This window comes from Diabrotica undecimpunctata, chromosome 6 (genome assembly GCF_040954645.1).
Source record: "Diabrotica undecimpunctata isolate CICGRU chromosome 6, icDiaUnde3, whole genome shotgun sequence".
NCBI lineage: Eukaryota > Metazoa > Arthropoda > Insecta > Coleoptera > Chrysomelidae > Diabrotica > Diabrotica undecimpunctata.
The window spans coordinates 65,703-79,061 of NC_092808.1; the positions used below are offsets into that span (position 1 = coordinate 65,703).

At 31.0% G+C, this 13,359-nt stretch overlaps 1 protein-coding gene across 3 annotated transcripts in view; it reads left to right on the plus strand.

Annotated features, from left to right (window-relative positions):
* Syt14 (Synaptotagmin 14) overlaps window positions 1–13,359 on the plus strand; it is a 64,899-nt gene that overhangs the window by 22,515 nt on the left and 29,025 nt on the right. Inside the window, exons 1-4 of one of the 3 annotated variants that reach the window (XM_072533918.1) lie at window positions 892–1,094; window positions 8,748–8,957; window positions 10,524–10,809; window positions 10,892–11,000. In XM_072533918.1, coding sequence (XP_072390019.1) covers window positions 1,061–1,094; window positions 8,748–8,957; window positions 10,524–10,809; window positions 10,892–11,000 — 639 coding nt within the window. In that variant the 5' untranslated portion in view covers window positions 892–1,060. Of the gene's footprint in view, window positions 1–891; window positions 1,095–8,432; window positions 8,643–8,747; window positions 8,958–10,523; window positions 10,810–10,891; window positions 11,001–13,359 lie in introns of those variants that run through there. The other 2 variants (XM_072533920.1, XM_072533921.1) reach the window with 2 other exon arrangements.

Here is a 13,359-nt window from a genome sequence, read left to right on the forward strand (position 1 = left end):
AAGACTATATGTCAGTGACGTAAAACAGTTCGTCAAAGAAAAAGTAATCAGTGCGTGGCAAAATAAGTGGGATTTATTTTATTGGTATCTAAATTAAAAGAAATTAAATCGACAGTGAAACCGTAGCGCCTAGTAAACCTAAAAAAGCTCACCAAGTCAAAATGTCTCTACTTCGATTAGGCCATACCAATATTACGTATTAATATCTAATGACTAAGTAAGACATTCCACTGTGTGAATATTGTCAAGTCAACATTACTGTTAAACACCTAACAGAATGTGGAAAATACAGTAAACAAACAAAAATATTTCCAGTGATTCAAAAACAGTTTTAGGTGAACATTTAACTACCAAAAACTTAGTTAGATTTCTTGAAGATACATCTTTATATAATTGAATGTAATTTAATAACTAATGTCGCTAATGACCCAGGAGGCTAAAGCGACTATTTTTTGTAAATAAATAAAAAAACAATGCTATTTGAGTTTTAAACCTTTATAAGTTATTGTGTGCATGAAATTCTGTGTTATCTGCCAAAATTTCTATGTATGATTCGCAACAAAATTAGGGTAAAATTACTTTTATTGTGAATTTAATTTTAAAATTTTTGTACTGTTTAACCAATATATATTTTTTATCAGAAAAATTATTATTCCTTTACTCTCCTGTCACCAATAATAATAAATCCAGAATTAGGAACTTAAATTTTTGATTTTTTGAAACTACGGTCATTGGACATTCCCCCTTCTAGCCCTTCACATGTAATATTTTCATTATTTTACAGTTTTGATTGAAGCCAACGTGTCTACGACACGTCCCTGTTTTAAGGGCAACAGGAGTATTCGCGCGCAGGATCAACCACAATAGGTATACACCAGTATATTACTAAATCTCAAACAATGAATACTATGTTCGTCGTGTGCGTAATTTCGATGTTTTGGCTTAATTTTTCGTACTGAACAACATAAATTTAAACAAGTTAGGTATGCTAAAAGAGATAGCGAAATAATGTGAAAATAGCAGAAAGAATTATCGTCAATCCCTCCTATAACCAAGAATAATGTTTGTAATATCAGGCCAAAGCTACATAGGAGGTATGTATTTTAGATAGAAATAATTAGCACCCCAATCGTATTTATATATTTATTATTCGGCTTTTCGATGTTTACAAAAGAAAACGAAAAGCATTACCAATATTGTCGAAGTACTAACCTATCAATAATTGCTATATTATATGATTTATCGTGACCTACATTTTGTCTGGAAGCAAATGAATGGAAATTTGTTTGTATCTGGTATCTTTGTCTGGTTACTTTTCTTATCGTTTTGACAAATATATTTAATAACAATAATAAATTCAATAGTACCACGTTTATATACTTTATATATTATATTTTAATTAATTCAGCCAAATGCCCCAATAAAACGCATCATATTGTAGTTTTGTAGAGTATTTTAGATTTTAGAGTATAAGTAGGTGTATGTTGATTTCTTCTTTTGCAAGTATACAATATTGAAAATTTTTATGGAGTAACTTATAGATTTCCCTAGTAACTTTCTCTCCTGAAATCGATGTAATTGCTTTAATAGTATACAAGGTCTTACATCAAAGTTATCAAATTAAACAAATAAAATTATTTGTCCATAGGGTATGTATATAGAGTGTCCCATTAAGAATGTTTCTGAAATACAGGATGTTAATAATATTATTGATATTATTTATTGAATACTGGTGGTAAAAATAGTGGATCATGTGTTTTATTACTCGATCTAATTTTGCTAAGAGGTCAATTCAGTTAGATTTTTACTCGACACAATTGTATAGACGGGTTTGACAGTTGAAATGTGCAGTGTGAGATATTACAAAAAGACTCTCTAGGTATTCATCAATTTATTAGTGGAACTATTTTTAAATAAACAATCAAAACGTCCAACTCATTATTTTGTTCTTAACTCAAAAACTTGTCCATTTACGAGATTTGACGTCAACAGACAACTATTTAAAAAAAAAAAAGATACACAGAATGAGAAATGCTAAATTAAAATCGGATAATGAACAAAAAAGTTATTCCAAAATGTTCAACAAAATCGCTGTTTTTGAATATTCTTAATAAGTTTTCTATTATTTATTAAAATTTGTTGAAATGTACCTAAACTTAAGGGTTTTATCGTGTTTGAATTGTGTGCAAAAGATGTACTCCAGTCGTCAGAGACGAAAATGCCAAAACGCCTAAACCTCTAAAAATCATACCAACCAGCTGAATTTCGCCGAGAATATTAATTTGGAGACCCCAAAAAAGATGCAAATAACTTTACCACTTTTACTTCCGGGCTTCCCCCTAAAACCCCCAAGTAGGTTGGTTAAAACGCAAAACCTTACCTTTAAAACGGGTCTTGATTTTTGTCGATATGACACTTGGATCAAAAGATATCGAATTTGTACCGTCGAGCTGATACACATTTTATAAGCGTTGTTTATGAGAGAACGGTTCATTGTACACAAAAAGTGGTAATTAACATTTTTGTTTAAAATTATCTCAGCTAAGTTTTTTATTTGAAATATTTTTTTCTACGGGGTACAGATTCTTGGTAAATCGATTTTTTGCATTTTTACCACGCGGTAGAGGGAGACCTACCAAGGGAGAAGGAAAAAGAGAAAAAGTGGTAAACTTTTTTGCGTCTTTATTGGGGTTCCAAAATTATTATTCTCGGCAAAATTCAGCTTGTTTGTATGATTTTTAGAGGTCAACTCTTTGACGACTGGACTAATGGGCCAGATCGGTTGAATAGTTTTTGCGAAATGTAATTTGTTTGTAAAATTTTTTGAAAAATAAGCTAATTTCTAAGACCGGTCCATATAATTTTACTGAATATATTTCAATAATCCGGGGCTTATATTAATAACTTATGGAAAAAAAGGTTTAAAAAAATCACATTTATGTACACAAGATGATTTAATAATAAATAGCACTTTTTAAGCTTACAAACAATTACAATATGTCTGTAGAATTTAATTCAAAATTAATGACAAAAAAATATTCAGAAATTTGGTTAAAAAACACAACTTTTAGAAAAAAAAAAAAAAAGAGATACTATGATAACCCTCGGAAAAAATTACATGTCTCGGGTTCTAATGGACTAAATTTGTTTTTTCTTCATTTAAGCTCGGGTACAACGTTAAAATAATAACATTGATCGTATTTTTATTGCAAAATTATCCAAAACAAAGCAGCTAATAACTACGGGATGTATAAACCTTTTCTTAAGTCGCTTTATATTGTTATTTTTTTATTTATTTATTTAAAATATGATTATAATAAATAAATAATCATACAATTTTTCCTAATACTCTTATTAAATTTAAATAAATCAGTTTGTTAGTATTCGTTGTACATGGTTTTTGTTTTTGTCAAGTTCGTTTTTATGCCAACTTCATTGCTAGCTGCATTTAGGTCGCTTATAAGTTCTTGTAGTTCTGCAGGATTATTAGCAATCAGAACGATGTCATCTGCAAATCTTAGATGGCTGAGGTATTCTCCATCAATGGATATTCCTTTGTTCTGCCATTTATAATGGCATAATATTTATTTCGGAACACTCCAATATTTAATTGATTGTCAAAGAAATCACACTAATGTTTTAATATTATGTAAGAAAAATTTAATATCGAATAAAAAAATAATACATGTATATTAATGATTTTTCTGAGGTTTCTCTATAACACTAAAATATTATATGTTAGCTCAAGCATCTTGAACTTCAGAAAGTTCAATAATGTCTTTGTTTAGCAATTCATCTTCAAAATTGTCTTCATTTTGATCTCTCGCTAAGTTATAGAATGTCGCTGTGGATTAAAACGGTTGAATCCTTTCAGTATAACTAAAAAATAGTGTGACTTGTTTAAATTGTTCAAATTGTTCAAAAAGTTGTTTATAATTAACCATTTAATACTGTTTGTAAATAAAATTTATTTAATATAAATATATAAAATAAATAAAATTTATTTAATAGATAAAAAATCGTCTCATTGAAATAAGTACTTTTTTATCTTGGTAATTTTTCAAAAAATTATTCCTTTTCGATTTATTTGCAATTTTTTGTTGAAAAACTTTTGCTGAACTTTTCCTCTGACTATATTTAGTATACGGCACTTGTCTAGTCCAAAATTCATGCTGATATCATTTGAGAAAGTTTCTACAGTTTTTAGCATCTGATCTAAGTGGTTTCGAGTGGAAGCCATTAATTTCAAATCATCTTTATACAACAGATAATTAAGCTTCGCCACAACAATATTGTTATTTTTGATGCTAAAATCTGAGTCAGTGGAGTTCAGTAGCTGAGATAGTGGATTCATTGCTAGGCAGAATCAAAGTGGACTCAACGAGTCCCCCTGGAAAAGGCCCCGGTTAATAGGGATATCTTCAGTTTCCATGTTTAGATATTGGTTTCACCAGGTATTTGTAGGTGAATTTTAGTCTTCCACTCTCCCATTATATGCTTCAAAAAGGTCACGAGATTATCATCGACTTAATAAATTTTCAGTATATCTTATAAGCCATTCATGCGGCACTGAATCAAAAGCCTTATTGTAGTCAATGAAGGCAGTAAAAAGGTTTCTTTTTTTTGTGTATGCCTGGTTAGAAATGACTGAGTCGATAATAGGTTGTTCTGTGCAGCCCATGGAGCCCTTAGCTCATCCTTTCTGTTTAGGCTCTATGATATTGTTCAGAGCACAGTGTTGGTAGATACGCCGGGCCACACAGGATGTGACCAATTTGTACAAAGTTCGAAGACAAGTAGTTGGGCGGTACTTGGCTGGATCTTGGGTGGTGTTTTAATCCTTCGGTATTAGATAAGTGGTTCCCTGAGTAAGAAATGATGGTATTTCCTGTGAATTAGAAATAATATTATTAATAAATATTGTTAAAAGCTCATGAACACTCCAAAACTTCTTTAGTCAGAAGTTTTGAACTCCGTCTGGTCCAGGAGATTTCCAGTTATGAAGATCCTTGATAATGTTTGAGACTTCTTCAGTGGTGAAAGATTCATAAGGAATATTCCTGTAGTTTTGACAGTTGTTCGTCGTGTTTTCAATCCATCCAGCATTGTTGTTATGAGTAGCTGGCGTCGAAAGTTGGTTTCCCCAAAACTCATGAATATCTTCTTGACTTGGGAAGGATTTATTTACATTTTCTACAGTGGAATTCGGTTTCCTATATCGTACATATATCGTACTAACTTTGTATCTCCTTAGGCGACCTGAATATTATTATTATTATTATTATTATAAAATATATAAACTACTGTTAAATGAAAGATTGCCGATTAAAAATAGAAAAAAAGATGTGTAAAGTAAAAGCCAAAAATTGTGAATTGAGGTCAAAACAGACCCTGGACAGTCCGATGAAGGGGTAGTGTACATGCTTTCATAATTCTGGAATTAATCAATGGAAGATATACAATCTATACAAGTCTATTTGTGTCTAATATTTGCCCTCTTCTATTTTGTTTGGAATACTTTCAAAGCAATATTTTATTTTAATAGTATTTTTAAAGTACATTTTTGATCTACTTATTATAATAGTATTATTTAGTATTTGGATATTATTTATAAAATCTTCCACTTCAAACTTTTAGATCGATATAAATTTGTTTTCTCATCTGCAAGACACATGTTTTATAAATATTTGTTTTATAATCGAAGATTAATTACAATTTTTACGATCTCCTCCGCAATTCCTGAAGAGTGTCCTTCCTGTATACTTTAATTCAAGATTTATTGGATAAATGAATATAACAAGATTAATTCCGAGAAAAGAATCACATGTTTTTTGCTATCGTTTTGTCTCTTTTTCTTGGCCCCAGTGTGATTTTTACGCCTTATAGGTTTTCAATGAAATGTTGGGGTATTTTACATTGAGAGGAAAAGAGAGAGGAAGCAGAATCGATCCATAAAATTTTTGTGGTGGGGAACGGAAGAATTCACTTTTGCGTGGGCGAATGTCTGGGGGGAAGACGGTAGGTCGCATGCAGCAAGTGGTTTATGTTTAGGTCAGTAATGGTCAAGTCCACTCTATTATCAATGGATTTAAAACCTACGGAAAATAGTGTAAAATAAATTCTCATTAATAACTACAGGGATAGTTAGGTAACAAAAATGTGGTCTAACAAAACCAATGATTTTTAATAAACTACAAAATTCTTTTATATTAAAATTGAAAAAGTCTAATATATATATATATATATATATATATATATATATATATATATATATATATATATACAATAAAACTAGAGCTATGATTAATACTATTACAAGAATTAATATTAAACTCAACAGTCTTCCGGGTTGGACCGCGTGCATTATCATTGCGCCGAGCTTTCTACATACTCTTTGATGTCTTCTTCAGGGCTTCCGAGGTCTCAGTCTCCCGAGTCCCCAGACACTACTACACTAATCACTAACCAATGCATTACTGGTAAGTCGATCAGTCCTTTGTCAGACCTTCGTTTAGAAAATCTTTATTAACATAGTAAAACAATCCTCCAAATTTCACTAAAATCGGTTTAATATTCCGCATAATAATTTTGCAGTCTATTTTTTTTTAAATTGAGTTTTTTTTAATCTTGCATATCAAAAACTAGACCATATAGAAGTTTGAAAATTTTTTTACTTATAAAAACGTACTTAGCCTTTCTAACGTACTTGCAATTTGAAATTGGATTATTTGGACGGTCTTAGGAATGTATTAAAATTATAAACAGTTTTTTGGCTTATAAACAAATAAAATATTTCGGTTACTATTAGCTTAAATTTGACTCGGAAAACTCGTTAAGACTCGCCAAGAGTCAAGACGTTTCTTGAATTGAAAAAAGTTGAATTACGAGCATTAGCTCATGAGATACAGTCGGTCAAAGTTGACCGGCATTTGCGACGAAGTTATAAACGATAAGATGATAATCTTTAAGCAATTACATTTTTCTTTCAGAGCTCTTTCTTGATAAAAATTTTCATTTCTTCAAGATATTTATAACATATACTAGTGATTTTGCTCGTCACCATGCCACGGGGGATCCATATAATTACATTTATAATCACTCCACTTAATTTTTTCTGTCTTCCTCCTATTTAAAACTAGGGCAACAACAGACTAATATTTTAATCTGTTGTACAACTTTCATAAGAAATAAGTCACTTCCAGAGAGCCGCTGAACTTTTTGCGTAAAGTCGTCTTATGAAATCGACCTACGTATAAAACCAGCATAATTCTAGTTTGGCATTTTCTTTGTTGGAAAAGCTCGAGTTTTGTATTCTATTTTTACCGATCACCAAATTCGCAGCCACTTTTTTAGGACCCACAAAACTTTCAAAAGAATTAAAAATTGAATTAAAAATTGAATTTGGTTCTAATATGAAATTAATTATAGATTCTTATATAGGCAATAAACTTCTTATTAAGAATACAGAATTATTTATTCCTACCTGATAGGTACCTACAAAAACATATCCAACAAGTATCACGAAATTGTCAGAATTTAAAATCAATATTCCATATAGTATATAGAAGGTTTATTAAAAGTTTTGAAAATTTCCTACTACACTCTGGATATTTTGTATACTTACTCCGGGTCTTTTTTATATATAATTGATTGTATTTTATAATTATTAAAAGAATCTGACAACCTAGGTACTATGTGCATATTTTTTATTTTGGAATCCGATACTACTATTATTGTATCAACACACCAATATCTCTTGAAAAAGGTTAATTAATCCATTTTTTAATTATCAAGACTATGAAAATATTGAATCCCTAAACTAAGTAACTGAAAATATGTATACACCTACTTTTATAGTCATTTATTAACAACTATTTACAATATTATCTCAGAATATAGATCACTGTCGGTTTACTTAATCTTAACTTTTTAAAAAAGTCTTTATCATTACAAAAATTAAAATGTTAAATTCTGCATCAAATATTATATTCTCGCACTGTTTATAAACATTAAACATCATACTGAATATACTCTACGATTTCATTAAATCTTTTAATATCCATGTCTCTAACCTACACTAAACGACGATATTAAGGTTGTATTTTTGATTTCGCGATAACCTATCACATAATAACGAACTACAATAAACACAATTTATTTTCTTTCAGAGATAACTTTTCATTCAGTAGCTTATTTGGCAAATAAATATTTTATGTTTTATATGTCAGATAATTTTAAATTATTTTAGGTCAGTTTATCTGTTCAGATTTCTTTAACATAAAATAATATAAAATAATATAAAAATAATATTATTTATTAATTATATTAATATGTAATTAATATTTTTTAGTATTATTAATTAAACGTATCGTTTCAAGAACAAAATATGATTGAAATATGGTAGTTCAGATTTCTTTCCTAGATGACGACATTATTTTATATTACAAACGGTCTGACTTGTCATCTTAACCTTTTATATAGATAGATTATGATATTTAATAAAAACCATTGGTATTGGGCGTGAAAAATACGAAAAAAATTAGGTTGAAGCAAATTGAATTTCAAATATAACAATCGGTATAAGTACTCGGTATAACTTCCAATGAAGCAATTATAGTAGTAAGGGTGTAATTTCCAACCAGGTTAGTACAGGAGGGTTAAAAAACCTACTTCAGAAAAAACATTAATTGAAAACCTTTGTGTAAAAATATTGAAGTAATACATGAAATATGTATATGGTATTTTAGATGGGGGAACAATGTTGGGAGCAATGGCTGGTCTGGGGGCCATCTTACTGGTATTTGTTCTGTACGTAAGAAACAAAGGATTAATATGGTGGACACCCATTCGGGGTATGGCTTGCTGCGATGAAGCATGCCCCCCAATCTCTACCCGACCGATTCCAACACCTTCAGTGCCTAATTTTATTTCACATGCTTCTCCTAAAACCAAACTAGGTAAGTCACCATTTTTAAGTATGTTAAAGCAGAAATGGTAAAAAGGTTATACCTTTTTTATTTTCAATAAATAATAATAGAAGTGAGTATTTTATAAGTAAACAAGAATAACGAATTTTTATACAAATACACTTAATTTTATTAATTAAAATCTATAACCAGATCATTCAATCTTTAGCTTTGTATAGAATGGTTGTGAATGGTTAAGTTCATCATGACCAAGATTACCGGCAGCAATAGCATCATTATTGTTCGAAAAATGTAAAAAACGTTTTATTTCTTCTTATCTATTGCATGACCTAACATCTGAGATCAATGGATGATTCAGACTGGAGTTTCAATAACTTCTAGCGTTTTGCAATTGCACTATTGACATATAAATACAGGTTCCTAAGAACTGCTCTAGCTCATTTTCAGAAAGTTTCAAAGGTTTTTGAGGTCTTTTTTTCCACTGAATATAATATAGCTTGATAAACTATATCTTTGATTGCAATTCAGGTGGCAGGTCAGTAGAACCGAGAAATCGTATATTATCATTATCTGATGTTACCAAATTTCCTTCTTTCCGATTTGGATGATTTTTATTTCTATTATTTATTAGATTACGTCGTAATTTGTCCAAAGAAATATCATCTTCGCTATCCGAATTGCTTTCTAAATCCGTTTCTGGGATAATAATATCTGATTCATTATTATCTATTATATCATCTTCATAGTCTGACTCTGGGGATAATATAATAGGGGAAATATCATCATCTGATAGTTCTTCGTCTTCACTACCATCTGGTATGTCCACTATCACGAGAGTTTCACCATAAACCTTTTTTGGATCCATTATCTAAAATAAAAATAATAATAATGCCTAGTTCAGAACGCATATTGTGCCATATATAAAAGAGAGTTTAGCACGATAGTGCATATTGTGGCATATATGACACAAGCATATTTTTGATCAAATAATACTAAAATATAAAGAACTACGTGAAAATAATTACAGAAATTCTTTCTTGAAGGTCTATCCTTGATGTCGCTATTTTTTGTACAAAAATATTCTGTAGAAACTTCTATAATTGAATATCAAATTTCACAATACTTATGAACAGCTGTCAGACCGCGGCCATTTGCAAATTTTCATCAAAGTTCACTTTGTTGCATTGAAAGTTCGCTTTATTACAGATTATATGAAATATGTACTCTATATGGATATGTCATGCATACATACTTTGAAGTAAGTTTCGATCTCTAACGGTTAGGTATAAAACTAAGTATTATGGCATATACGACCCACTATGCGGTAAGGGGTTAACTATAATCTAGTCGCAGAAGCCCAATAGAATCTAGAAACAGAACCCAACCAACCCTAAGGCATACGTGACACTATTTAAGTGTCAAGAATACACAGAAAATTGTCAATGGGCAATTTTCTACAAGACATTTTTTCGTTAATAATATTTGTATTGTTAAATATTGTCAGACAATTTACTTATTGTAATTATATTACAGATTGTAAATATTGCTTATTAAATTAAGGTAATGATGTACTGTATTTGATTGGTTGTGTTTCAGGAAAAGCATACTCATTCGATGGCGGAGAATCTAGTTCCGAGTCCGAAATGGGACAAGCCAACAAGACTCAGCAAGGTCACTCGCCTATATCAGTACCAGTCGAACCATCTAGTTTACCATTTTATCCAACAAAACCTAACCATGATCTAATCTCACTCGTAGAAAAAGGCAGGGTCGGCGTAAGTAGCAATAGTTCTTGTTGCAGTTCCACTACGAGTTCAGTAGGAGAAAAACACAAAATTCTATCCACCAAAGTCACAGCAGAAATTAACAACTCCCTACAAAAGTAAGATACGCATATAAATTAATTTGTATACTTTGTATTGAGCACTTTTGTCACTCACTAAGTGTGTCTTCAAATTTTTCAGGACACCCATCAACCTAAGAGAAACAAAAATAGACAATCATAGTTTGGAGATTCAGATGGTAAATACGTCTGCACAAATTGATACTGTGGACAATAACACCACAAGAGACGTAAGTACTCGAGACCGAAATATATAAAAAATGCATTTTTTTGCATGTCTGGCATATTTTGCAAAAATTTCATATTTTTACAAAAAATGGCATAAATCTGCATATTTTTATAGAAAAATGTAAATGTCAATATTTTCTGAATGTGTCGACCTTTTCTCGAAATTGTTCATTGAAATACCCCGATTAATAAAACATCTGTTTCAAATAAAATAAATCATACATATGTAAACACTTTATGGTTTTCGTGTCAACAATGTAAACTTGTGTATCGAGGCAAAATTTAAAAGTGCATTTATTGTGTAATTTTATTACGTAACCCGTGACTTCGTTAATTTGTTTATATCGCGATGTCCAAACTAAGTGCTTGGAGTCAGCCATATCTTTGTTATATAATAATCCTGCATCGGAACAGTAGACACTTCGGAAAAATTAGACAGGCTTGGACTCTTTATACTGTGGCTAGGGTGAGGTTATCTTGTGTCGGTGAGCAGCTCCAAATGTCCACGCTGCTATGATTAATTGAATTACATATATGTAACCGTTTTATAAGTAAATAAATAGTTTTGTTTTGTTAGTCTGTGTTTCGTTAAATACACAAAATATTTAGCGACGAGTCACAGAAAGAATCTACATAAAAATCGAAAAATGTCGTTAATTGGGGCCATTGAACAATTCGATCTTGCTAAAAGTGATGTCACGTTTTACCTATCTAGAGACACTTGAGCAGTTGTTTTTATGTCCTGTAGGGAAGAAGACAAAGGACTTCCATTATTGATTACTTTAATTGGTGGAGAAGTTTACAGTTTCTTAAAAGACTTATTAGCACCAGAACTATCAAGTTCAAAAACGTTTGAGGAGTTAAAAAGAGTTCTGACTGAACATTATTGTCCACAGCGGTCAATTATCTCTGAAAGGTATAAAATTTGCAACACAAATCAAGAACCGCAGAAGAATAATAAAAAGTCTTGTCAAAACTAAAAAGTGTGGCTCAATATTGTAATTATGGTCAATTTTTCAGAAAATCTCTCATGAACAGACTTGTATGTGGTGTACGATCAGTCACAATAAAGCTTAAACTCCTGGCAGAAGATGATATTTTCTATGAAAGAGCTTATGAGATAGCATTGTCAATACAACTTACAGAAGGTCAAGTTAGAAGGATAGAACCGGAAAATGTAGCTATAATTGAAGAACAGTTAGATAAAATAATGTTTAGAAAGAAGGAAGCTGCAATTAAAAATGATGGTGTTAGAAGTTATGTCGAATACAAGTCATGCTTTAGATGTGGTAAAAACATGATGCATCAAAATGTCCAGCCAAAGCATTTCAATGTTTCAGTCAAAGACATTTACTGTATTCTTAAAGCTATTTATAATAACAGAAGAAAAACTCTACCGGTTTTACCAAAAATTAGAACAGACGCAGAGAAATAAAGATGAACTTATAATCGATGCACCTACTGGAAGTGTAGCCTTCGCTCAAGAATACTGTGGCTAACATTTTTTAAGATATATAAAGGCTTCTAAAACCAACAAAGTTTTGTTGTTACTCGATGGCCACGATAGTCATAAAAGTTATGAAGCTCCTCACTTCGCAAAGGAAAACGGTATTATTATGTTTTTTTTTCTACTCACTTCAACCCTTAGACGTAGGATTTTTTAGACCACTTGAAATTTACTTCTTACACTTTGTGAGTCTTGGCCTGCTTAACAATGTTCTTCCATTCTGCCCTGTCGGATACTTTCCTTCGCCACTGCCTGATGTTCATGGTTTTAAAATCCCTCTCTACATCGTCTATCCATCTTTTACGGGGCCTTTCTCTTGTTCTGTTTCCTTGGGGCTTCCATCTCTGTACTACTTTTACAGCTCGATTTCAAATTTACTACGGATAATAAATTTAATTATGGCTGCGACAGAATCCAGGTAAACCAGTGACCCAATTTAAAGTAACCAGTCCCAGTAACAATAGATAGAGAAAATTCTAAACAAATCCCACTGTCAGGATGTTCTGACCAGAACTTACCACCAAAACATAGGTACCAAAATGTTTCTTCAATAGAAAGTTTATCAAAACGATCCACTGATCAGAAATCAATATCATCGTCAATCCCAAACATCTCGGTAGGAGATATTTGCCCTCTTTCTTTAGCTGGAGTATCTGAAGTAACGCAGAAAAGGGGAAGAAAATGGGGTAAAAGAGGATATTTAAATTCAACGCCAAAAATTGAAGATATAAAACAAAAATATTGCAGAAAATGAAGCAAAAAAAGGAAACTAGATGCCAGAAAAGTAAAAAGACGAGTTAGTGTTTTAACTACAAGTAGTTTTGAAGACGATTGTGAATGCTCTTTTGAGGAAG